At 45.3% G+C, this 25,385-nt stretch overlaps 1 protein-coding gene across 2 annotated transcripts in view; it reads right to left on the reverse strand.

Moving 5' to 3' along the window:
• The window catches only part of SLC22A18 (solute carrier family 22 member 18), a 70,426-nt gene that overhangs the window by 20,531 nt on the left and 24,510 nt on the right, over positions 1–25,385 (reverse strand). For both annotated transcript variants that reach the window (XM_042038533.1, XM_042038532.1), the window contains exons 5-6: positions 3,321–3,436; positions 2,767–2,871 (exon numbers count right to left, since the gene is read on the reverse strand). In XM_042038533.1, the coding sequence (XP_041894467.1) occupies positions 2,767–2,871; positions 3,321–3,436 (221 nt within the window). The remainder of the gene's footprint in view (positions 1–2,766; positions 2,872–3,320; positions 3,437–25,385) is intronic.

Genomic DNA, 25,385 nt, shown 5'->3' on the forward strand with positions numbered 1-25,385 from the left:
TGACATGTCTGAAAGCAGCCTGTGGTTTTGGAGGGCCAGTTTAACAATCCTTACTGCAAGATGGTGTGAGAAGGCAAGCACAGCCTCTGGGAGCTCATCCCAGCCCTCCTACGCTGGACTGGAAACGTGATGGGATGCAGACCTGTAAGGCTCACTGCGAAACCCTGCTCCACATGTGAAAGAAAATCCTTTAAAAAATGGGATGCAGGTGCTAAAGCAATCATGTCAAAACCAGATTTTCCAAAGGGATTAGGCAGCCAAAGATTCACACAAGCAGCTATTTTTCAGTATTTTCAAGGCCCTGGTGATTTCTTGTCAATGAGAGTTACGTTTGATATTTTTATCCTCTTGTTTTTCTTTCTGTCCCTTATCTACCACAAAGTAATGAGGCTCTGTTTTCCCAGGTCAGCTGAGAAGGTAACTCGGCTGTGCTGGAGCTGTCTGCTGCCTGTCCAATCCCTGGCAGCTCCTTTCCTGCAAGAGGCACAGTGCCCATATCCCTGCTTTTGTGCAACAGAGGGAGGAGGTTCCCAGCCCTGCAGCCCTCCTGGGGAGGTTCTTTCAGTCTCAAACAAGCTAATTTTAGACAACAATGAGATCCATAAGGGACAAAAGATTTTCTTTGCTGTATATCACAAACTTGTTTACAAAGTAAATAGAGAACAGTCTGTAATTTGGGCAATCTAATTAATTATACAGTTGCAGCCTGGAGATGAAAGGTAAATGAGCTCATGAGGAGCTCAGCCTCCAGCTGTGAGCTGCAGAGAGTTAGTGATGGCCAGAACCCCTTTCAGCTGCCATCAGTTGGTCAGTGATCTGAAGAGAAGAGAGGCCTGCAAAGAGAAGTCAGTAGGATTTTAATCATTCCTCACTGTGGTGTGAGTGCTACAGCAGGAATGCCTCAAGTGAACCATCTCCTACCCTTACAGAAATACTCCCAGGCATTCAGTGACAGACTGTTAGCCTGCCTTAAATCCCAGCTTCACTGCCTCCATCCTCTTTGCCTAGGAATTGCCTTGCAGTTTTGGGCAGGAGATGTTTTTTTCGGTTGGGTGAGCATTTTTGCTTTGCACAGAGAAAGAATGGATTCTGTAACAGGCAGGAATTTGCATTTCTGCAGGAATGACTAAAGCAAAGTGCATTTTGCCTGGCCTTTGGAAGAAAGAGAGCACACAGGAAATTACTGTGCAGAGCTCATATGGATCCAGTCTCAGGCATTTTTAACAGAGAAATGAATGCTGCTTTAAGTTGAGAAATGAGCCAGAATCAGCTAAGAAAACCCTCTTAAAACATCTCTCCCATTCTGTGAAATGCTGTCCTTTTATAGAGTACAGTTTTTGGAGTACAGTTTTAAAAGTTTATCTTCTTAAGAACCAAAAAAATCGCACTATTAGGTCAAGCCAGCAGTGGTTTGAGACTGAATCCTGTCTCCAGTGGCAGGGGTAGGACCAACTGGCATTAGTGATCTCTGCCAGTACCACCTACACACAACAAGGAAAAAAAAAAATCAGAAATCCTTTACTTCCCTGCATGTTATTCTACAACTCCAGTAGGACTTGTTCCCCCAGAGACATAGCAAGGAATAACAGATGAGCCTGACCAAGCCCAGGAATGCCATCCCCTTCCGACTCAGCTACACTCCATAGCCAAATTTACTTTCATTTCTAAACTGAATTTACAAAGTTGACAAATTATAATTTGATTTTTAAATCATGCTTCACGTTATTTAAACTTCAAGGGCTTCTCCAGACAAAACTGAATTGAAAAAGATGCAAAGTCTAAAAGCTAGGGTGCCTTAAGTCCCCTCTTAGGATCCCTGTTTGGAAGGGAAGTGTCTTAGTTTGTTCAGATGCACGATACACGGGTGTTATGATGTGCACAAAACTCAGTTCTTGAAATCATCATCAAGAGAAACTGCATTTTTGGGTTTGACTGGGAGAAGGGCCATGAAGGCTTTGTGTGTGGAAGGGCAGGGAACATCACCTTGTCCTTACACATCACTGACAAGAATGACATGCAGCTTGTCTCTAGTCAAGTGTGTGGGGAAAGAAGCTAGAGGGTAGGCAAAACTGAAGATTATTAAATTATGGCCAAGGATATGTAGTCAGGCAAATAGGGAGATCTGGACCATGCCAGGACAGCAACTGACTCAGAGGAAGCAGGGAAACAGATGGGTTTTGGAAGGGTTTGAGGTAGCAGCAGGTTCCTACCATGACACAAAAAACCCCAGCAAAACATATGAGGAAGAGAAGAAAAAGCACCACCATGAATGCGCAAGGGAAGGAACATGCTGTGGCTCCCCTGGGTGCAGCCCGACCCTCTCATCCATCAATAATTTTTAGTTGTTGGGAAAAAGGTTAGGATACACGTACAACTTAAAGTCACTAAGTAAAATCAGGAAGGACCTCAGTTCCTCTGGCAGAGGACAAATGATTTTCTTCTGCTCTGAAGAGCTTACAGCCCTAAGAGTAGTGACAGACAAGAGGCAAAAACATTTGCAGTGGGGGGGATGGAGAGATTAAGTGATTTGCCAAAACTCCCAGATGCAGCCTATGACAAGTAGTGTGTTTGACATTAAGACCCAGGGTTTTGATCCCTTGTAGCTGAGACTACCTGAAAATATCCAACATGAAGTTAGGAGGTGAATCCTCACTGCTCTGTGATCAAAAGCAATGTGCTTTCAGTAACTTGAGACAAGCCTGGTCTACAGTGTAAGTCATCCTATTTTAAATACATCAGCAATCATGGGTAATGGGTGAGATTTACCTATGGGAAGTCCAGCAAAGACCTTGACTATGAAAACTTCCATTACTCCTGGAAACTTCATCAGGCGCAGGATTTCTCTGATGCTAAACAAGCTGCCAGATGTTCCTGCAGAAGATGATATATGGGTTTATACTCTGTTTATACAGGTTAAGGGTAGAAAGCAAGAAACTCAGAGACTCTGCTCAGGTTCACCACCCAAAAGCCACATCTCAGGAGGCTGGGAGCTGGTGCCACATCTGCATGCGGAGGAACCCTCTGAGACACTGGGGTTGCCTCCCCTGTCAGACCAAACTAACCCCCAGCAAGGGGTCCACAATCACCTTTTCTGAGACACAAGTCTGGGCTGGAAGACTGCAATTCTACACGGCAGAGTGATCTATATATTTGGAATAATACTCTTCTGTAAGCACAGCTTAGACATTGAAGTGCCAGCATCTTGAGGCTGGGACCTTTTTGTCCTTAAATGTAGCCCCAAGGTCCTTCAGCAGTTCTTGCAGCATGTCAATCCCCTGTCCCTTTTCATGTACTATTTGTCAGAACCACCATATACGTACTGTTCTCTGGCACATGATGGTCTGACTTTGGTTTAGTCTGCGAAGGGATCCAAACCATTGCTATCAGGGTGTTGATGAGACTTCCCACCAGCCCAACATACGCAGGAGAATAAATGCTGCAAACAGAAAAAATACAGGTAACTGGATAAATACTATAAACAAGATATTTATGCCTCCATCCTGCAAAGGCTTGGGCATTTGGATGAGGAACAATTCCTCTTGAAGTCACAGTACATAAGGCATTAAAAGAACTCACATCCTTTCATGGAGGGTTTGGATATGACCACAGTAAGAAATTTCACCAAAAGATGGATATTGCCATCAAGATAGTTTATAATTTTTATTAATAATAGCGTATTATACAATGTTTTTAAATCCTAAGTGTCAGGGGAAAAAGATCTCTTTCAGTTTAATGAAGCTTAGAAATCTTCCCACAGAAAGCACAGCATCTGCTTATTAGAATCCATCTAATCCCCGTCTAATCCCCAATTTCATTCATCTAAGTAATCATCTCACTCCTTGAAATTTCTCAGTGAAATCAAATGAAGCTAGGGAAAGTGAAGAAAGTACTCCAGATGATTAAGGATGGTAGAATACGGCCTACAAGCAGAACTAAACCCATCAGAGACACGATACCATTTGAAAAGGAGGCATTAAAAATAAAAAACATGATTACAAAACTTTCTGAGAAGGTAAACAGCATTTTGACTGATGCACTTACTTTTCTCCACAGGTGCCCAAAACCAAACCAATACCCCTTCAACTGTCCCTCAGAGCCCCAGACAGAAGTGGGGCCACATCCTTGGATGTAGGCACAGTGAACAGCAGCTATTAACTATAGTTGTACAATCATAAAATGGAACAATTACAACTTATCTAAAAAACACAAACACAAAAAGTCAATAGAGCCCGTAATTAGTCCTCAATTATCACTATCCTCTTAAAAAAGGCGATTAGGAAATGACTTCTCCTAGTCTTTAAGGGTATGTGGGAAGATTCCACTCTACAGGGCTTTAATTTTGACAAACACAGTAGAGCAAAGTCCAGCGCTGGAAGACTGAAACTGAGGAAAGTCAAGCTGAAAACACAGAGAAGCTTGTTTTAACAGTGAGAGCAATTATCCACTAAACCAGCTCATTAAAAGTCTCCTCCATCATGAGAACCCAGTTAGTTGTAGGGTTTCCTAAAACATGTGCTTAAAACCAACCACAGCAAGCAAGTTTGGGGTGGGAATGCCCAGCAGAAACACCAAAGGCTGGTGTCATGGAGAGCAAAAAACAAAGTGACCACCATAGTGCCTTGAAGGCACCAAAATTTAAGCATTTTGGACTTCAGAAAAGTAATGCCTGGATTTCACCAGAGAGGGCTTTGGAATTGTGCAGGTCCATGCAGACTTGGACGTGACTGTGCCATCCCTGCATTTTCAGCAACCTGTGCTGCCAAAAACAAGATGTAAAAGTGAGCTGCGAGCCCCCAGCTGATGCTCCCTGTGAGCTTGCTGATGAGAGACTGCTGATATTCTGACTTTTTACTGCTGATTTCCTTGTCAGACTACGGTGTATGTTTTTCATGGAATAACCAGCAGCACTAATTGTAAAAGCCTCAAGTTTCCTCCATGCTAGACAAAGGCACAGTCTGAATAATTTCTGGAGTATTATTTAAGTCACAGAGCAAGACAGTCAAGGATTGAGATGCAAACAAGCAAGAAAAGCATCAAAGAACAAATATAAATATATATATACACACACACGCATATTCCTGCTAACAGTAACAGCAAAAATCCCAGCTGAATATTTTAATTCTCATTAATTATTATTAAAACAACAAAGCCAGATAATATCTTACTGCAAAAGGACTTAGCACAGTAATTTAGACCTGCTGCCTTCTATCCACCAAGCTGCTTCACTAATTAACTCAGACCACAAAATTAGTCATTTACTGGATCATTACTTTTCATTTTTAGTGCAGCAGATTGCCACTTTCTAAATTAAAATTATATGCCAAGCAGTTCCCAAACTACTGAAATCAAATTTATGGACAAAAATTTTTATCCGAGACATCCAGAATTTCTGCTTTGCCTTGCGACATAAAGTAAATTTATTAAGAAAATAAAAAGGATAAAATAACCCAAAATAAGTAGCTGCAGCTGGCTAAATGTGCAGGGGTTTTATGGTTTGTTTTTTTTTGTTTGTTTTTGTTTTTTTGGTTGGTTGTTTCTTTTTCCTGGCAGCTTCTATATTTCAAGCTTTCATTCTGATATGTAAAAAACACATCTCAAAATTTTTCATCAGCCAGAAAAACTTCCTTTCCAGTTCTACTTTCTCCTGAGGTAGTCCAGAATCCCACATACAAATGTAAACGTTTTACTCTTTAAATACAAGAAGAACTACAGCAAGCAATGATGGAAGGATCCCTCTGCAAAACTATAAGCAAACAATGCCCTGTGCTTACTTCACTGCAAGCATAGAACCGTTAATTCACTGCTGTGAAAGCGAGAGGAGAACCTTGACAATTTACATATTTGGGAAAACTTGGCCTTGATAAAATGGCTTTGTGGAATTTTGTACTGCCAGTTGCTGGAATCAGAGAAATCCAGTAAAATATGGAGCTCAAAACTGTGTTTCCCAGACAAGCCTGAAGCATTCAAAGTCATCTGAAAATCCCTCTTCCTAAGCACATCTTTCTGTAAGTGCTCCATCTTTTTCCACACATGAAGCACTGTTGTTCCTTGATGGAAAGGTGAGGAAGGTACAGCCTCCAGGTAGCTGCTCTGCTGTCTCATCCTTCAGCAGGGCCGAATGCTGAAATTTGACATAACTCACCTGTGTCCAGGAAACCACCTTTTGCATTTGTTTGTTGGCTCATTGAAGAGAGATGAAGTGAAACCAAGGGAGCTGGTGGTAGAAATGCTTTGCTGGGTTAGGAGCTCCTGCTGAACAAGAGCTGGCTCGTGGTCACTCGACCGTTTTTTTATTTTAAAATTCAGACATGAACTCCCAGCTCTGCTGATATCAGCCAGAATCCTTTTGCATTCAGTTTTGTCTGTCTGGCTTATCAGGAGGAAGCTTCACCAGGAAGGGATGCAATGGCACTATTAAGATAAATGAAGTACATCAAGCAGATTGCTCCCGTGGGACCTTTTCCCATCCTCTTCACCTTCCTGCTCTCCCCCTCATCCCTCCTGGCTGTCCACAAAGCAGCCATGTGGAACCAGAGTGAGCCCTGCCAAACCCAGCAGCAGATTTCCTGAGCAGGGTGGAAGAACAAAGGCTGCGGGCAGGACTAATACAATTAAATTAAAGGGAGCAAAAGGGCACAGCAGCTTTGGCAGCTGAATTCATTGTATGGCCTCTTCCAGCTTCTTGTTGATTAATGAGAGATTAAGGGCCTTTACTGTCCTGGGCTTTATGGTCAGAATAATTTGGGTAACTTTATCTGTGTACTTCAGCATGTTATTTATAATTCCTCTGCTTTTTAATCTGTAGCGAGAGCCCCTTCCTGACATTTGTCAGCAGCCTCCTTGGTCTTCCCTGGGGATTTCTGCTAGCAAAGCCCCTCTCAGCTGTCAGCTAAGACCACAGCTGCCCACTATTCTTTTTGTGTTTTCAGTCTTGCCATGAAACAGAGGAATAAAGCACATTTTCCTATCCTGCATGGGACTGATGTGTGCCAAGATCCTGCTTTCAGGAGGATGCAAAGATTTTGGCTGTAGTGGGAAAACACTTGAATCTAGGACTAGGAGGAACTAGGCTCAAGGAGGACTAGTTTTTGCCAACATGACTAACTGCAGCTTGTCCTGACTTAAAACTTTCAGAGAAACAGGAAGAGAACATGAGCAGAGGGACCTGGGGGCCAGGAATCTGTAACATCAGCCAAGCACTGCTTCACAACCTACAAAAGCCTCTCCTTTTCACTTTCCTGAAGCCAATAGGTAAAATGTGGTGGATGCATTAAAAGCAACCTTTTAAAGAGTTCTAAATGGTTTCAAAAAGTGGGATGGCCACGTGCCACAGGACCCATGGTGTGGCATGTAGGCATGTTGGTAGCCTGTGGCCATGGAAAACGGACGAGAGGCTGACAGCTAGGATTACCCATCTGGAAACTCCATCCTTAATGCTGGTGGGAAAGCAGAACTGATGCTGAAACCACTAATAGAAATGTACTGGTAAACCGATTAACCCCCAAAAAATCCTAGGATCCAAAGCCAGCTGGAGGAGGGTTGCATTTCTTCCCATCTAACTCTTAGCCAGCCCCTGTATTTACTGGCAGGTAAATCCCAACCTTCACTACACCTCCCAAGGGCAGCAAAGTGAGGAGCTACTCCATGTTCCTTCACAACCTGCTCCCATCAGGGTCAATTAGTATGAGCCAAATGAATGCAACCAGAGTTCAATTTCTGAATCAAGACATGACAGTAACACAGCAAGGGCTCACAGAGGCTCTCCAGCTCCTGTCACATGCCCCTGAAGTCAGAGGTGGCACATGTGAAGCATCCGAATAACCTGGCAAACTTTACAGCAAATGCAGCTCGTGGAAAGCAGGCCCTGGCCAAACGAGCACGTGTGGGTGTATATGGGTACACACATACATACAAATACATGTGCAGAGCATTTCCCAGTAGCTTTGAAGCAATGCTTTCAGCAAAACTTCCATGAAAAACTCAATGCCACAAAGGCATGTGCAGCATGTGGGCATCAGGCAGTGGACCAGGAACAGGAGAGAGGCCACTGGCCAGGCATTTGCAGGCATGTTCCCAGCTCACAGAGAGGGAGCCTGAGCAGAATCCCAGCTGGTACCTGCCAGCCACCACCCTCAGGCAGCGCCGAGCAGGGATTGGGCACTGGAACCTCCTGCTTCCACCAAGGGCAGCTACAACAAACCAAGAGGGGACACAGTTTTGGGCTCCAGCCCAAATTCCAGTTCTTGCCCAGCTGCAATTCCCATCTTTGATTTCCTGCCTGAAAAGCCTGGGACAGACCATGGAGGCCGGTACCTAGGGGTTGCTGCCAGCCAGGAGGCTGCATTCAGGCTGCATGTGCCACGAGATGGTATCAGTGGCTTCCCCATTAGCATTCCAGCCACAGAGCCCGGCTCTGCAAAGCCCAGGAGAAGAACACACGCGTGTAATTGCACAATTAAACGTTGCGTCAATACGGCGATTCTTTCGAGAAGGAGGCAGCTCCCAGTGATTCCCTGGGGATTAAAGGATCAATGTGTATTTCAGCAGTGAATGGGATTGTGTTTGTTTTCTTTCTCTTTTTCTTAATAAAGTCAAAGTTGAACATGGAGACAGCACAGATTGTTTTTTAGTGACTCACTCCTACTTCAAAACTGTGCTGCATAAAGCCGGCATTCATAGTCGGCCCAGATTCCTTAAACAGCTCTGAGAGGACTCTCAAAATATTTCTTTGATTGCAGTTTGGCCACACTATCCCCTCATACCCTTAGAGGGGCAGCTATGGGTGAAAAAAAGCTGGTGAGTTAAAAAGAAAAGCAAAGCAAAAAACTGAAGTGAAAAAAAGAATGTTCAGGTGAAATCATTATGCCAAACCCTGGGCTCTGGTAATCAGGTCTGTAAGAAGCTGAGCAATGACCACTGTGTTCCTGGTAACTTAGTGATATATAAACTTACTGCATAACTTATTGTAAATTAGTGATAGTTTTGTTCAAGGAACTCTGTTTTACTGCCTTACTGAATGCATTTCATCTCTGACCCATTGTGGTCTGGTCCATACTGTGGAGATTCTGCCTAAAGACAAAAAAACCAAAACCAAAAACCAACTGAAAACACCCCTAAGAAACCCAAGCACAAAATTTCACCAAGCCTTCTTAAAAAACAAAACCCACAAAAGCCTCAACCAAAAAAAGACTTATTGAGCGTACAGAATTTTCCCACATTTCCTAGGATGTTCATGCCAATGTACAGAGCTAGTCCGGCTTCCCCAGCCCAGGGCAAGAAACAGCACAATAACACACATAAACTCAGACAACCCAGTGCTCAGCAGACTTCAAGGCAGCACTACGGAAGAAGGACCACCCATCACATTATCCATGCCTTTGAGAGGAAAACAAAACTTCCCCAAGTCTTCCTTTCTACAGCTCCTACTCCTGTGCCCATGGAAAGAAACATCACACAAAGACATGGATAAGTGTCTTCTGTCTCTTGACACAGAACACAAAACTTGAGTGGATAGCCACCCCCTCCCATGCATCACCAGGAAAAGGGGGGAGTTCATCATCCTGATGGAACTGGAAACCATGACCAAAAAGGGAGTTCTTTTTGCCATATATGCTTTAGATGAGGAGCAGCAGACATTGGCTGCCACTGCTTCAGGCAGAGCAGGAGGCTTTTTTTCACTATGATGAGCTTGACATCATTGCAGGCTGCTCATGGAGGGAGTGAGACTTCACATCCACACCCTCAAGAGAGCCCCTCACAGGGTGAGAATGAGTCACCCGCAGACAAGTGCTCATTCAACTGCTTATTTCTAGTGGCAGCCACATCTGGAAAATTCGTGTGGTGCGGAAGGAAAAAAATATGAAGAGGGGTATGGGCAGCCTCCATGACCTGCTTCCATCAGAACTGAGGGAGGGAGGGATGCTGAAGATTGGTACTGGTGCATTAACAGGGCAAAGAGCCAGGAGTGCAACCACAGCAGTACATCAGAGCTGCCGTGTGCTGGGGACATCAGAAATGGGGCAGGGACAGGACTTCACAGCCATCCCAAGCCATTGGAGCCACCTGTGGATTAACTTCCCTTAAAGGACATTCACTCCTGTGTGTGTCTCTGACCCAGCCCAAGGAAGGTTGCTGGTGGGGCTTGACACTCAACCTTGAAGAAAAAACACTAGGTCAATGCAGGGCACTGAATAAAAAGAGTTGGGCTTCTTCCATGGGGAAAATCCTCCTTTGGCAGAGCTCCCTAGGTACACAGTGCTCTGTGTGAATGCATAAGGCTGGCTGTCCATCAGGGGCTCTGCAGCAACAAAGGGATCTGTCCCTGCCGAGTGCCTGCTGCAGAGACAATCCCAGCAATGAAAAGCAGCTGGAAGGAGCCAGCCCCTGCCCCGGCTCAGGCACGGCAGCTCCCGCTGCCAGAGCATGAAGGAGATCCTTGTGGCAGGATGCTAATTCCCAGGCAGCTGGAGCAGCCTGGCCGTACCAGACTGTTGTGCTGCCTGATCCAGCACAGCTCTTCTGCGGAACTCGCCTAATTGCCGGAAGAGGGATATCAGTTACGCTTCAATAAGATGTGGGCGGATTTGCATGCTTGGCCCATAATCTGCTGCTAATTTCAAGTATCATTTAGTCTTGCGTGCTCTTTTTTTGGTAAAACACCCTATTTCCAAATACTGCACTTTCGTAATTCAAAGCTTCACTTGTATGTGTGATTATTGCTCTTCCCTATTGCACGGCATAGACAATCCCACTGGCATCTCGGTTCACTGAACACCTGCACATTTACATGAATTTATAACAAATGGGGGAATAAGATGCATTCTCCAAAAGATTTTAGCCAGCTTAGGCATTGCTTGCCTCACACTTATATACAGTACCACCCTGTGTGCCTAGAAATGGAGAAGTCTAGACAAGGACCAAGTATGATCTGCACTCCCTGAATGGGGGCTTGCAACACCTGGCTTTGATCCCAGCAGTGCTAATATTGGATGAGCTGGGACAAGCCAAGATAGGCATCAGAAAGTATGTGTTGGTGGTCAGTGCTCACATCAGAGGCATCTTGGTGAGGCTGGGACATGTGCTCTTCAACCTATCTGTGAACAATCTGGCACAGCAGTGAAGTATGATGTTTTCCTGAGCATATGCTACTAGAAGAGTACTGGGAAAAGAACATCCAGTGAGGAATTGCATATGGCCCTCACAGGGCTGAGGGATTGGGCAATAGCATGGCAGCTGAAAGTCAATGCAGATTAGATTTAAAGTTAGATTAGATGCTCGCAGGCTAAACAAGTCTTAAATTCGTACATGAAATTACAGTTTCTGAACAGCTTGTTTTTACTCAGGCATGAGACTTTTGGACTATCGTGGACTATTCCACAAAACCATCAGCTAATCAAACATTAGAGATTGCCATGAAAGAAACAGCGAATGAACACAGAACTTCATTAGACCATTCCATAACCCTCTGGTTCACCAGTACTTTGAGTAGTGCATGGAATCCTGGTGCCCTCCCCTCAGAAAGGTGTCTAAGGAGTAGGACAGGCTCAGAGGATGGCAACAAGGACAATTCATGGTAACTGGTTTTGTGCCTGAGGAGGCTGAGAGCCTTCATCCCAGGAAGGAGCTGACCAAGGGACATCTAATAAAGTTGGAGCAGGCAGACAGGATGTGACATAGTCATTTCCACCACAAAAACTGTGAAGCACCAAACAAAACTGTCAGAGACTGATTCAAAAGAAAGAAAGGCCTAATCCTTCTTGCAACATGTAGATGGTCAGTGGAGTTTGTTGCTTATGTTGTTGTGGAAGCAAAAGGTTTGGACAGGTACAAGGAGAGATTAGATAAGCACTGAGAAGAATGATGCACTGAAAGTTGCTAAAGCATCATGAATCATATTCATTCATTCATGTCAGGAAATCCCCTGAGCTGAAAATAGTTGGAGGCTGGAAAAGTAATCAGAGAAGTATTATGCAAGTTTGTCCAACTCTTGCTCTTCACTAGGATTCTTACTGTGATTTTTGTCAGAGAAGGGATAAGGATACCAGATCACATTGAGATGCAAATGCAATTTCCTTCTCTACACTGGGTATCAAAACCGTGTCTCCCACCACCATGTCACAAGCTGGATAGGCATATCTTTGCTCATTCCCTGGAAAATGCTGCTTTTTTTTCTGCAACCCTTAAACATTCTAGAGAATAAATAAGAATAACGAGAGCTCTCAACTTTATGTTTGGGAGGACATGCAGTTGGGAAAGGGTAATGCCACATTTCAGTCCAAGAAATGTTCATCTACCTTATCAAGTGACTGTTTAATATAACACAAAGGTGCAGTCTCCCATCTCTTGACCTTTTTCTTGAATACACCAAAGAAAGTAATATAAAATTGTATTACAAACTAATAGTTTTTTGGGGTTCTCCCCCACCTTCTCCTTCATGGTGGAGCTTTGTTCCCTAACAGGTAGCAAAGCCTTTAAGTATTTTCTTTTAATTGCTTAATTAAGCAACAAAAACTACTCTTCCAAGCTCAGAATGTGGTAAATTATTAAAATGCTCAGTTTGGGTGTGTCGCTGGGTAAGGACTCCCACACACAGACTGGTTGAAGGTGAGCTTGCTAGACTACTCAGTGACTCACCACCAAACATATCGTTAATTATATGTTACAGCATGTCTGACTTCATAGAGTACTGTAGGTGGTGTGAAATAATCTTTGAATGAGTTCAAGCTTTTTCCAGCTTTTATGAGGTTACAATGCTTCAGACTCCAGAAGACTCAGCTAGGCAGGAAACTGTTAAGGATTTGCTATAGTAACCTGAGCTGCACTCGCAGCACATCAAGTCTCGACTCACAGCAGTGGCTTTGGAAGATCTGCAAGCTTGGCATCGGTTGGAGTTGTTACCTCTCACCTATCATGATGCACTCACTCACTCACTCAAAGCTAGCTCAAAGCAGTGTGTGGGTAGAGCTGAATTTTGCTGCCCAAGGATGAGGGGTGGGGTCTGGGTAGTTCCTGTGAGGGGAAGGGGTAGGATTTGGCTGGCAAAGAAAGCACTAAGAGAGTTCTGGCAAGCCACTGCCTTTTTTGCTGGTGCTAAGGAGTGAGGCAGTGACTGCTACTTCCAAGAGGACCTCACCCACCATCCAAAAGCAGACACAGACACCAGATGCTCTGGCTTTCTGCAAAGACTGTGCTTTCTCAACACTCTGGCAAGTAGACAACAGGACTGTAGGCAGATAGTCTGATGCTGCAGGCAACAACCTATTTTGCCAAACTTGGAGGGGCCCCAGCATCAGCCCACCAAAGGACTCTAGCTTCTGCCTCTGTCAGTCCCTTTTGCAAGCCGGGCTCTGGTTATGCTACTGCAGTGACCCCTGAGAGTGACCCTTGTGTCACACAAAAACAAGGAGTCCCTCTGCACCCCACACCCACAGGCTTTGAGGTAAATAAGTAGAGAAGTCATTGGCTAGCCAAGTCTGACACTTAAAATTCATCTCTTACCAGGACCGTGCTCATGTGAATGACATTTTTAAGCTACGTAATCCCTGGCAAAACAAGCTAATTCTTTACCTTGAGGTAAGTAACTGTAAATGCAGCATCCTACCAGAGGTATGGCACAGACTGATCTTGCCTCAGAACAAGTAGTGGCAGCCAACACCTCCTTCCTCAAGGTGTGAAAAACGTTGCCATGCTTAATGAAGGGCCCCAGCATTTTTGTCTAGCAAGACCTTTTAATGAAATAGGACACATTAAGACTAATTTTGTATGGGAAGCAGTGTTGAAACACTAATACCCAAAAGTCACAAATAAGGCATTTCATGGGTCAGGTGGGAGACTTTCCAGCATCCCACTGCAACCTCTCTGGTTGCACAACAGGCCACTTGAAACCAATCCTTTCTCCAGCAAAGACAGAGCCTGAGGGCTGTGGGGCAGCTGATTTGATGTCTTGAAGAGTTTGACCCCAGAAGGAGGCATCTGGATGAGATGAGTGAGTCACTCCATTTCAATAATGGGCGAAACCATTAATTGAAGGTGCACAGTTTGCTTGTTTGGGCAGGCTTCGTATGCCCTAACCAGGAGTGGTCTCACTGCTGCTGTATTTACTGAACTCCTCCAATTAAGTACTTTGTTTCCCTCATCCATAATGACAATGGTTTCTGCATGTTAAATATATTCAGAAAGGAGGTTGCTCTGTGTTTCGCATTTGCAAATTGTAGTAGCTTTCTCCTCTACAAGTTAGTAGGAGAAACACTAGCCAAGGAATGGCTAAGAAACTTTGCACTGAGTGATGTATTCTCAACTACTTTGTTTAGCACAGTAGAAAATTATTTGGGTTAAAAAGCAAATTCAATATTAACTAAAGTTGCTTGCATGTTTTGGAGCAATGAATTGAATGCAAATGTAATGGATTTCATACCAGTCAAACATAATTGCAGACGCTTCTATGCATCCTATGCGTGTTTCAGTGGACTCCAGCATTGCCAAAGCCCTGAACAAGAGCATCCTTTAACCACAGAGCTGCTGCAGCAGTTGCATCTTGAGCTCTGCCTCACACACCTTTGCTCTCAGTTGGAGGAACTCCCCTTAGGGAGAGAAAGCACTCAGTTCTTTCTTCACACCACATTTCATCTTGGCCCCACTACAGAGACCACCTACAGGGATGCCAGTTAGCATCAGCTGCATTATGCTGAACTGGTATTTGTGGGTGCTCTCAGTGGGAACCACATCTTAGGCAGCCTCACGGACAGCTCTCCACCCAGCCACTCGCTTACGGCACAAGCCCGCTCTGCTCACCACCAAATGGCAGCAGCAGCAAGCTACCCCATGGACTTGTAGGGAAAACTGTGAGCAGAATGTTTACTGTATTTTTAGTTGCATTTAATTGCAAATTAGCAGTTGGAAATAAGGAGGGGTGAGCAAGGTGTGAGCTGCCAGCTGTCTGTAGAAGAGTTTGGAAACCTCCGATTACCCATTGCTGTAGCCATGTGGGGAGAAGCGCTGGCCCGCTGCACTGCTGGGGTTTGCTGTGGCTGGAAGATTTACATTTCAAGCCATCTGGTGGTGCAAGAGCCAGAGGCCACACACTTCTTTGGCAGGACATCCTAGGGAACACCTGTATTCCAGGTGCTATGAAGGCAGCAAGGGGCCATGTTATTTAGTGGCTGGCAGTAATGATAATTTTAGGCTGGTGTTTGTGGTATCCTGAAGCCTTGCAGAAGCTGGCTGCTTTCAGTGCACCAAAGACATCCACTTAGACAAACTTATTGATTAGGAAATTGTTTACCTTGAGACTGTCGGGTTTTTTTCTTTTCAATGCACAGGGGAAAAGATTATATCTTCATTTCACATCAATTTTATTTTCAGCAGGGCAAAGCCATGGAAACAAGGACTTCAGAGTGCTGCCAAGTCTGTTGGACATACATCTGTACACACCAGGGAAATACTGGGATGTCCAAAGTACACAAATCCCCAGACCTGCGTCTGCATCAGTCCTTGTAAGAGTCTTGTTACAAAGTTTTCCTTTCTTACCGGCAGAAACAGACCTAATGCAGGGGCAGCTGAAAAACCTCACACTTTAAATATAACAATTGATCTTCATAACATCCCTGTGGGTAGTGGTGATGCAAACACCCCGGATGTACTCACAGGGAAATGAAGCACAGAAAACCTGAGTGCCCTAGTAAGATCCCATACAGACCATGGTGGAAAATAAAAAGCCTTAAAAATCAGGTATCTCACATGTAAGTTTAGTGCTCAGACCAGAGTACCACGATTTTCCTCTTCTCTTTCTTTTCCCTGGATCTCCCAAAAGCCATTTTCTTCCCCAGCCATAACAGTGATGCAATGGGAACCCGCAGCTTGCTGTGTCTTGCAGCACCCTGACAACACAACAGCAGCACCTACAATATTACACCACCACTGATGAGAGATGCACACACATGTACATTTTTGAAATGTGGGACATCCCTATTACTGTTTCAAGAATTCCTCCCCAGGAGCCTTGACGTTGTACATGGGTGTCAGCTGGCCCAGCTCCACGAGAACCAGCTGCCCTAGGAGCAGGCTTCACCCTGGGGACACATCCGTGAGCCCTGACTCAATTTAAGCACGAATTTGAGTCAGTGGAAACTTGTCTGAGGAAGGACTGAGCAAAAACCACAGGATGAGAGTAAAACAAGCAATGCAGATCCTGAGAAATTAGTAAGAAAAGCTGTGATCCTGGCTGCAGCAGGAGGTATAATGGAAAAGGGGCTGGAAAAGATCGACTGCAGGCACTATGGAAAAGATGAAAGTCAGTAAAAGCTGAAAATGGTTTAAGATCATGCCCAACATCAGCAGTGTAGATGCAATGGCTGCCAATCCCCATCAAAATGGCAGCACCCAATCCAAAGATCCCAGCCAGAGCACAAGGATAGGGATTAGCAGCAGGAAAGGACTTGAAATTCACTGCTCTTCAATAAATTATCAGAGAGCAGCAGTTGAGTAAATAGGTGGTATGAGCTTGGTACCAACATCTTTACCTTTAATCCCTGCTTCAGATCAAGTCTAGCAGTGGTCTCCGACAAAGGCAATTTTTAAAAATTAAATTACACAAACTGAGCACAACTTATTGTATTTACAGACATAGCCAACAAACCCTACAACTACACTGTGATATCGTAAAAGCAAAGTACCATGGAATTTGAAGGCTCTAGGGATGTTCTTTGTGGGTTTTTTTAAATCTGGTTAATACATGCCTTTAACTTCTTCCCCAGACCTACTTCTTGTAAAATCCAAACATAACCAAAAGAGAAGAGAGTATTCAAAGATCACTAACCATGTGGAAAAAATTATCCCAGAGGGAATATGAAAGCCATCTGCCTTGGACTCCCCCTGTACTCATCCCACAGATGTGAACAGTGAGAGATGGATGCTCTGGTGGCAAATCCTGGTCCTGCTGGCATCAAAAGAAACCGCACATCCAGACGGCCAGAGAGCTGGTTTTGCTAGGAGCAAATTAGCCCCGAGGCTAGCCAAGACATTATCGGCTGGAAAGTCCCAGTCATGAGTGCTAGCTGCAAGGGGCAAAAGAAAAAAAAAAGAAACAGGGAAAGATCAGGCAGGACAAGCCTGAACATGTTCTGTTTGTCCTTCCTATGTTACAATTATATCCTCATTCCTCGGCGCAAAAGGCAGTTCAAAGACACAATAAATCCCTTTCTAGTCTTACGCTCCTCAGGAACGTCATGGAAATGGAGCTGAAGTGGTTCCCAGAGATAAGGTGACAAAATAAAATTAAACCCTTCCCTACAGCGACACTTTGGTAAAATATCAGCAGAGAAATAGAGGCACCATTGAGACAGAGCCTATGGCATTCATCTGAGGAAACAGGACTGACCTTAGAGGTTTCAAGCTGATCGATTTAATGTTCTGCTCCTCACACTCTGCAGCTGTTCCTTTCTTTGCATTGCCTCTAAGGCTCACACTAACTTCATTTCATGGGCTGGATTTTATTGTAAGGAAACATGATTCCCTTTTGGATTACATCTTAATAAATGCTTCAGTTTAGATCCCAAGAAATTTGGGCTAAAGCACTGTAGACCAAGGATGGCTTTAGAGCAGGCAAAGCCTGAGGGACCAGTTAAAGCAGCCACCAAACAGGAGATTTTCAAAGGTTTTCTTTCATCCCTTCAGGCCAATGAAGGGGACAAAGAAAAGAAACAGAGCTAAAAGACAAGGCAGGAAGCATACTCAAGATGGACCTGGGAGGTCTCCAAGGGTGTTCCCACCTTGTGCTGTCCGTCACAAACCAAACGAAGCAAAACCAAAGGCACAGGGCATAATGATGCCACAGGGAGCAATTAAGCGGCAAGGGGAAAATACTTGGATCTTCAACTAAAAACATGCACTAAACAGCAAAACATTTGATAGCTGCAAATGTAGACATGGATGGAACAGACAGAACTAAAAGGCTCCATCATCTAGTACCAAACCACACAGAAACTATCAAGCACTTGTGCTGGAAGGTCGCAACAAAGTGAAACAACAGTGTCTTTAAAAATAATTTCTTAATCTACTTCACACCAAGACTTTGATAGAGTACGGAACTCACGCTGCCCATCATTCCAGCTCTGGGCTCTCATTGCTGACAAACATTCATGTTACTGTTACAAACTTCAACCTCACACAGGACAGACACCTTTTTTGACCATAACTGGGCTGCATGAGATTTTAATTACCCTATTGAAAAGCCATTAATATTTCAGACTGAGTCATTTTGTGTACACTGGATGTTTCCTGCCTTTCACTACGTCAGGGAATTTCTTTCCCCCCCTACAGCCCTGAGGAAAGGGGCACATGGCTGAAGGAGTCAGCGGTCATGAATAATCAGGGAGGGACTTCTCCAGAACAGGGCAGCAATGTGAAAAAGTCCTTCTTCTGGGACGACATTTGCATGACTGAGGGATGACATAATAATTCCGCAAACAAAAAAGGCTTTATACCCACATGGTGGCTTTCAAAACCTCTCTGCACTTAGTCCTTCCCTTCTGTATAGTAGCATCGCATTTTGGAGGCAGGAATTTAAGCCCCATCTCTGCAGCCATGGTTTTATCTCATTCTTTCTGGCTAACGCAATCCTACAACTCACATTAACAATGCCATTTTATGGGGCACAGCATATCACTAGACTACTGAAGGGATTTATTTCTGCTCTGGTAGGAGGGCACAAGAGGCAGGCAGAGCCCAGGGTGAGAGACCTGTTGGGGTAAGAGAAACATCAACATACAGGTGAAGGCGAGGCCAGAGACCGGACACCAGCGTGCAGTGATGGAGCAGAAAGAGAAGATGGAAATGGTATTGCTAGAGAGTGAAAAAGAAGCAGCACACCAAGATCACGCCCCTGCCCACCCCACCCCCCAAAAAAAGAAAAAACCCAAGCCCCGTTAGACACTTGGGAGCTGCTGAAAGAGCTGCACTGAAAAGGAGGTGCTGAAGTGCAGCCAGAGGAGCTGCATGCCAGGGCACATCCTTGCGAAGGCACTGTGTGTGCCGCCAGGGCACCAAACTGGTGCTGGAAACCCAGCCAGGGTGTAAACACATGGTGCAGATTATCAGACTGAAGCAGAGCTATTGTTTCACTTCCAGCATGGGCTGTTTGCCAGATATGGACCTCTGCTGAGAGATAACCGAAACGCATTTGAAATTCTGGAGAAAACCCTTTGTTTTGGAGGTAACTTGTTTTTAAGAAGAGGGCTCAGCAGTGATCTAAGGAGTAAGAATCCCCCTCCCACCCCCCCATAAAAGTGTCTGGGGACTTTCAGTGCAGTGAAGCAGGCACTACAGGAAGGATGGATGCTGGACCAAGCCCAGCCTCCCAAGCCTAAGGGGATTCGCTCACGCCGCCGGGAGCGGGGAAGCCGTTTCTCACCAGTATAGGAAGTCAAGTGCTTGGCAACAAGGGAGGCAGCTCTCCCACAACTCCAGTTACGCAAACAGCTGCCTTCTGCTGGGTTTCAACATGCTTCACTGCTCCAAAAATAATTTCCTGCTTGATTTGATACCATTAGCAGGAGCACAGAGCGCAGCGTGAGCGATTGTGCCGCTCCACACTACAGTGGCTGTAAGTAGCCACTGGCTTCCAGAAAAAGCCCCGATTCCTGTTTTTGGCAGAGGGGCCTGATTGCGCAGGAGGGAAGGTAAGCAGGGTGATAGCATAAGCCTCTCTTCCTCTGTGAGGGGTTTTGACGCAAGCCTGGACAAAAGTACCTGTCACCTTCATCCTTTCAGGCCCCTTTTCCAGAGCTGACATTTCCCAGCCCTTGCAGCTTGTAACACGCATGGCATGTAACCAACACTCAGCAGCCAGGCAGGGATCAACGCCAACATCAAGTTCAACGACAAAGTCACTGCTTGCTGGGTGATTAGGAGCTGTGCTGCTCCTGGGCAAAGTTGCTGGAGTTCTCCCAAGCACAAGCATCAAGAAGCTACCCTCATGCCTTCTTGCATTCCCCAGTGGATGACTGTGTCCACTCTGGAGGCTGTTGGAGTAATACCAGTCCAGCCCAGTGCTTTGGGAACAGCAGCACTTTCCATTCCTAGCTGGACTGGAATTTGGATATCAAATTTTACCCTAAGGTACATCTGATTTCCTGTTCCCTATTCCCAGCCCATTGATCTGCATGCCCCTTTCCAAGGGTCTGCCTTGGGGGGACTCCTCCAGAGGCCTACATCAGACTTGGAAACCTTGAATAGTGCAGAGAGTTAAAGATTCCAAGGCCCAGCACATCAGCACCGCTCTCCATGGCCTATGTAACACCAGCAGCACAGCACACCAACCTTCCCAGCTCATGGCCCTACACAGCAGGGAGCTGGTACCTTCCAGGTGAAGCGCAAGTCACATTCAGCAAAGAGATGAAGCAGCAAAGTAAAACTCAGTGAGCTGCAAAGCAGGATTCAGAGGCGGAGAGCAAGACCAGAGAAATCAATGTATTTTAAGGTCATCCTCTTACACTCTGAAACCAAAACTCTGCAATGGCCCATGTTTATGCTTTTACTTTTTAAACCCAAAGAGACTGTGAGGGATGATTCCATCTGCTCGGTACCACACAAGCCATACCAACCTTGTCTTCCACAGTCATTCTTTGAGCCACACGATGGCTTATGAAAGATGTCCCTTGGCCATGACTGGAAGAGTAAAATGGGTGATGAACACACCACTGCTTTTGGGGAGCTTCTACAGAAATGAACTTCGGAAGATAAAGCCATAAAAAGAGAAGAAGGGTCCCCTCAGCCATCCTGCACAGGACGTAACTGCAGGATGACACCCCAGCTTTCACACACAAGACAAAATATGCATCTAAGCTGACCCAAATTCCAGGTGGGGCCTCTCCTGTCACCGGCACAATAAAAGGGAATAACCCTGCAAAGAAGATGACTCCTCAGCTGCTAGAGGTCCTGAGCTGGGCGGCAGGACAAGACTGGCGGGAGGAATGTACAAGCTGGTTTCCATGCTCAACTGACCCATGTCTGCAGCAGCTGCTGCTCCCACAGCCTGGGGGAGTGCAGATAAGCAGCAGTTCAGCTTTTCCAGACATAGCACAATTCCTGTTTACAGCCTCTGGGCTTGTCTTTTCAAAAGACGGAGCTAAGTGTCTATTCTTGCAGGAAACCAGGTGTGTAAACAGTTCAATTAATATATCCAGCAAACCGTGCTCTAGCATAGCAAAGAGGGCTAGTGGAGGCAAGCCAAGAGCACAGGAGCCAAGGAAGGAAAATACTTTTAAAGAATATGCCTAATTAGAGATGGGCCTAGGCCAAAAGTTCATATTTGAACACCTGGAATAGCCCAGGGGAGCAGAACGGTAACCTGAACCCAGATCCGCATTTTGTAACTCTCTCCTCTCCCAAATGAGGTAAAATGCAGCCCCAAACCCAGCCCACAGTTTGAGCTACAGGTTTCCAACAGCCAAAGTCTGGAGATCTGGGTTTCTACTTTCAGCCTGGTTTTGGCCCAGTCATTGTGCTCAGCTGCTGGTGCCCTTTGCTCCTCTCACCCCACACCACCCAGTGCCCTGTTGTGGGCCCACTCTGCTTCACTCAAGAGCTGGCTGTTGTTCCCTGGCATCCCCATTTGCTCCAGCAGCCATGGCATCCTCAGCACTGTGACCAAGCCCAGCTTGTCACTGCACTCTCTTCTCCCTGCCCTTGCAGGCAACAGCTCCTGGTCAAAGCAAGAAGCCTGCCCTAACTCAAAGCCAAGTGGCTCCACTCATGCCTGTGAGACAAACATTGGCAGCAACCCCCAGTTTTGTGCCAAATCTGCAGATTTAGGGCTTGTTTTGAAGGGTACAACCTCCATGCAAGGCAAAGCCCCCCATGCCCTTTATGAGTGCTTGCAGAAGAAGCAGATTCCCTTTTCTTCCCTACAGCTCAGCTTTCAAGAACAGAAAACTAAACTTCTCCCACACCTTAGCAACTCTTTTGACTGTAGATTTTCTTTATAGCAGAATCACATTTGACAAGTAAAGGTCAGCCTGATCCCCATAAAATCACCCTGTCACAGGCACGTCACGCATTTCAGACAGCTTTCAAGGCTGACTAAACATTTACTTTTGGATGGCTCATGTCCAAAGTCCAGAAATAGATCCCATTCCCCAGTAAAAGAGTGCCTGAGTGTGCCATCATGGCTTCACTGCCCTGTCACAGCGTGCCATTTGCATTCCTGTGCTTTCCCCCTCACTTGGTGCCACCACTGAGCTCCCTGCAGAGAAGTGAGGCCTTATCTCCCAGCTGGATTATTCTTGGTAGGTATTTGTCACTCATTTTTCCATCATCTGACCTCGGGTCCTGTTAGGCTGAGGTAAGTGACTAATGCAGCACAGGGCTCTGGATTGCTTTCCCAGTGGGCACCTGGCCTCTCACCAGCACAGTTGGAGAAGAACAAATGGGATTTGCTCACACTGGATGATGCAATATTCAAGGAAGAGTTTGTGTTTTGAAAGACCTTGAAACAATTCAGCCCCACTGCTATTCAGAACAGTTTTGCACCTTGGATGTACTCCTGTAGCTATTACAAATTCTTCCCTGCCACAGCTGAACCTTCATCTCCAAGAAATAAAACAATAAAAAAAAAATACTAATCTGACTTCATATAAAAGTACAGGAAAAAATTTACATAATCCTTCAAGGGCCAAGAGACTCTGTCTGCAAAGTGCTTGCCACACAGCACCCAGGCAAAATCAAAATGATGCAATTTTGGTAGGGTGTACAGATTACAATCAGGCAATTACACATCCCAGACCGTGTAATCACATGCAATGAGAACACATGTGGGTGTTGCAAGGTGTGAGCCTGGTGTCACCAACCACAGGCTCCTCCAGTTACCCAAAAGCAGTCATTCAACAAATGCTTTAAAAATTTCTTTTCTAATCAATAGGTCCTTCGAGAAGATGGCCTCTTTCTGTCATGAAAAGTAATTCCTGAAAGACTGGGAAACCACCAGGAGTGCACTGGAAAACATTAGCCAGAAGAATTGATCTATCATCTGCCTCATATCCAACTGTGTCTGGACAGCTGGAAAGGGGAGGGAAAGAAACCCATCACACACAACACAGAATCTGTTATACAGCTTTATATCAGAAAAGAGCCTCTCCAAGCTTCTGTAGGAAGTAAGTTTAAACATCTGATGCATGAACATCCTCAGCTTTAATAACCATTACTGTCTTTCATCTCCCCTTTTTTTAAAGTCTCAGAACAGCACTTAAGACTCTGGCCTCCTGTAAGCGTTGCTCAGATGCTCCCCAGATGGCTTTTCCAAGGGGATTTCTAATTGTTCAGGGTCTTTTAAAGAAATATCCTGCAGGAATCTTTTAGGTTTCTGGGGCTTTCCTTCCTTCCTCTACAAATTTCTTTACCCAGAGCTTGATTTAAAACCAAACTCAAAGGAAACACTTACAATGACTTCAATATGTCTCAGATCACATACCCTGGGGTAAAAGAGAATTGAACCAAATCCCATAAAAATAAAAATGGTGCAGATTTCAAAGGGATTCGCAGTGAAGTTTTGTAAAGAAGTAATTAGAACAAAAGTTTTAGCCGAGAATATCATGGAATAAAGGAACATTTAGTGAGACTGAGAAAGTTAATACTGCATATAGACCACAATGAATTGGACATACAATCCCCCTCTCCTCAAAGAAAAATAAATTAAAATTGAAGCAACAGTTGCTGTAATAACAGCTAAACAAGGAAATCTCTGATTCTCAAAAATTCTCACAGTTTTCAGATCCTGAACTACCTTGAAGGGATCAGACTTCCAAAAGTGCTAAATTCCTATCTGCTGAAAATCCACATTAGACATCCCCAAGTGGGAGACATAGAAAATCACAGTCATTTCTGGAAAGGCTGGTGACTGCTTCTGCATAAGAGGGCAGCTAAAGAGGAGAGTTGAGCCCCTTACATGATGATAAAGCAAAGTAAATAATTCCAATGAACATATAAGGCTTTTGTCTCTCTCAGGCCACCCAAGCCATCTCCCAAGCAATAGTTAATAGCAAGACATGCTGCTCTTCCAAATCTGCTGCTCCATATCCCCCCAAGTGGGATACAACCCCATAAGACCTTGTCCTGCCACCTGCAAATGCTGACTGGGCAAACTGGGAGTGTTCCAGCGTGTGCTGTGGCACAGACACACTGCTAGCTCAACACACACTGCTGAGCCCTGTGCACTAATGGACTCTCACCATGGTGTCTGGCCTCTCAGATCCCACCATGAGCACTGTCCTCCTCTTGGATCAGCATCTCGGCTTGCCAGCAGTGCTTATGGTAATTTCCTGCACCGCTTGGCATAGCACAGGGCTCAGCCCAAGCAGTCAGGAGTGTGTAATCTGAATGCTACAGAGAACATTTGATAGAATCACAGAATGACTTGGGCTGGAAGGCACCTTAAAGATCACCTAGTTCCAACCCCCTGCCGTGGGCAGGGACACATCCTACTAGATCAGGTTGTTTAGAGCTCCATCCAACCTGGCCTTGAACACCTCCCAGGGCTGGGGCACCCACAACACCTGTGCCAGTGTCTCACCATTCTCACAGTAAAGAATTTACTTCGAATATCTAATCTAAGCCTGCCCTCTTTGAGTTTAAAGCCATTACCTCTTGTCCTGTCACTACATGCCCTTGTAAAAAGTCCCTCTCCATCTTTCTTATAGAGCCCCTTTATGCACTAGAAGATGCTCTAAGGTGTCCCCAGAGCCTCCTCTTCTCTAGGCTGAAAACCACCAACTGTCTCAAGTGTGTTCATAGGAGAGGTGCTACAGCCCTCTGACCATCCTTGTGGCCCTCCTCTGGATTCACTCCAACAGGTCAACATCCTTCTTATGCTTGGGCCTCCAGAGCTGGATGCAGCACTCCAGGTGGTCCTGAGAGTTGAATAGAGGGGCAGAATCCTCTCCCTCAACCTGCTGGCCACACTGCTCTTGATGCAGCTCAGGACACAGTTGGCCTTTTGGGCTGCAAGCATGCTGGGTCATGTTGAGCTTCATCTTCTATAGCAGAAGATTCATTCTCCCAGTTCCTGCTTTTGCCTTCTTGGCACTGACTTTGGCAGTGTGGCTGGGGCACTTGCCAGTGAAGACGGAGGCAAAAACATCATTGATGCCTCAGCCTTCTCCATATCCCATGTAAGCAGGTCTACTGTTTCCTTCTGGAGAGGATCCACATTTTCCACCATCATCCTGTTATCAACCACATGCCTATAAGCAGCTTTTCTTGTTGCCCTCACTGTCATTGGTCACATTTAATTCCATCAGTGCTTTTGCTGATCCCTGGCTACTTCGACAATCTCTCTGTATTCCTCCCAGGTTACCTGTCCTTGCTTCTACCCTCTGAAGGCTTCCCTGAGGCATCCT

The sequence above is a fragment of the Corvus kubaryi genome, unplaced genomic scaffold (assembly GCF_017639235.1).
Source record: "Corvus kubaryi isolate FWS band 111438036 unplaced genomic scaffold, C.kubaryi_AGA036_p1.0 37392, whole genome shotgun sequence".
In the NCBI taxonomy this organism is placed as follows: Eukaryota; Metazoa; Chordata; class Aves; order Passeriformes; family Corvidae; genus Corvus; species Corvus kubaryi.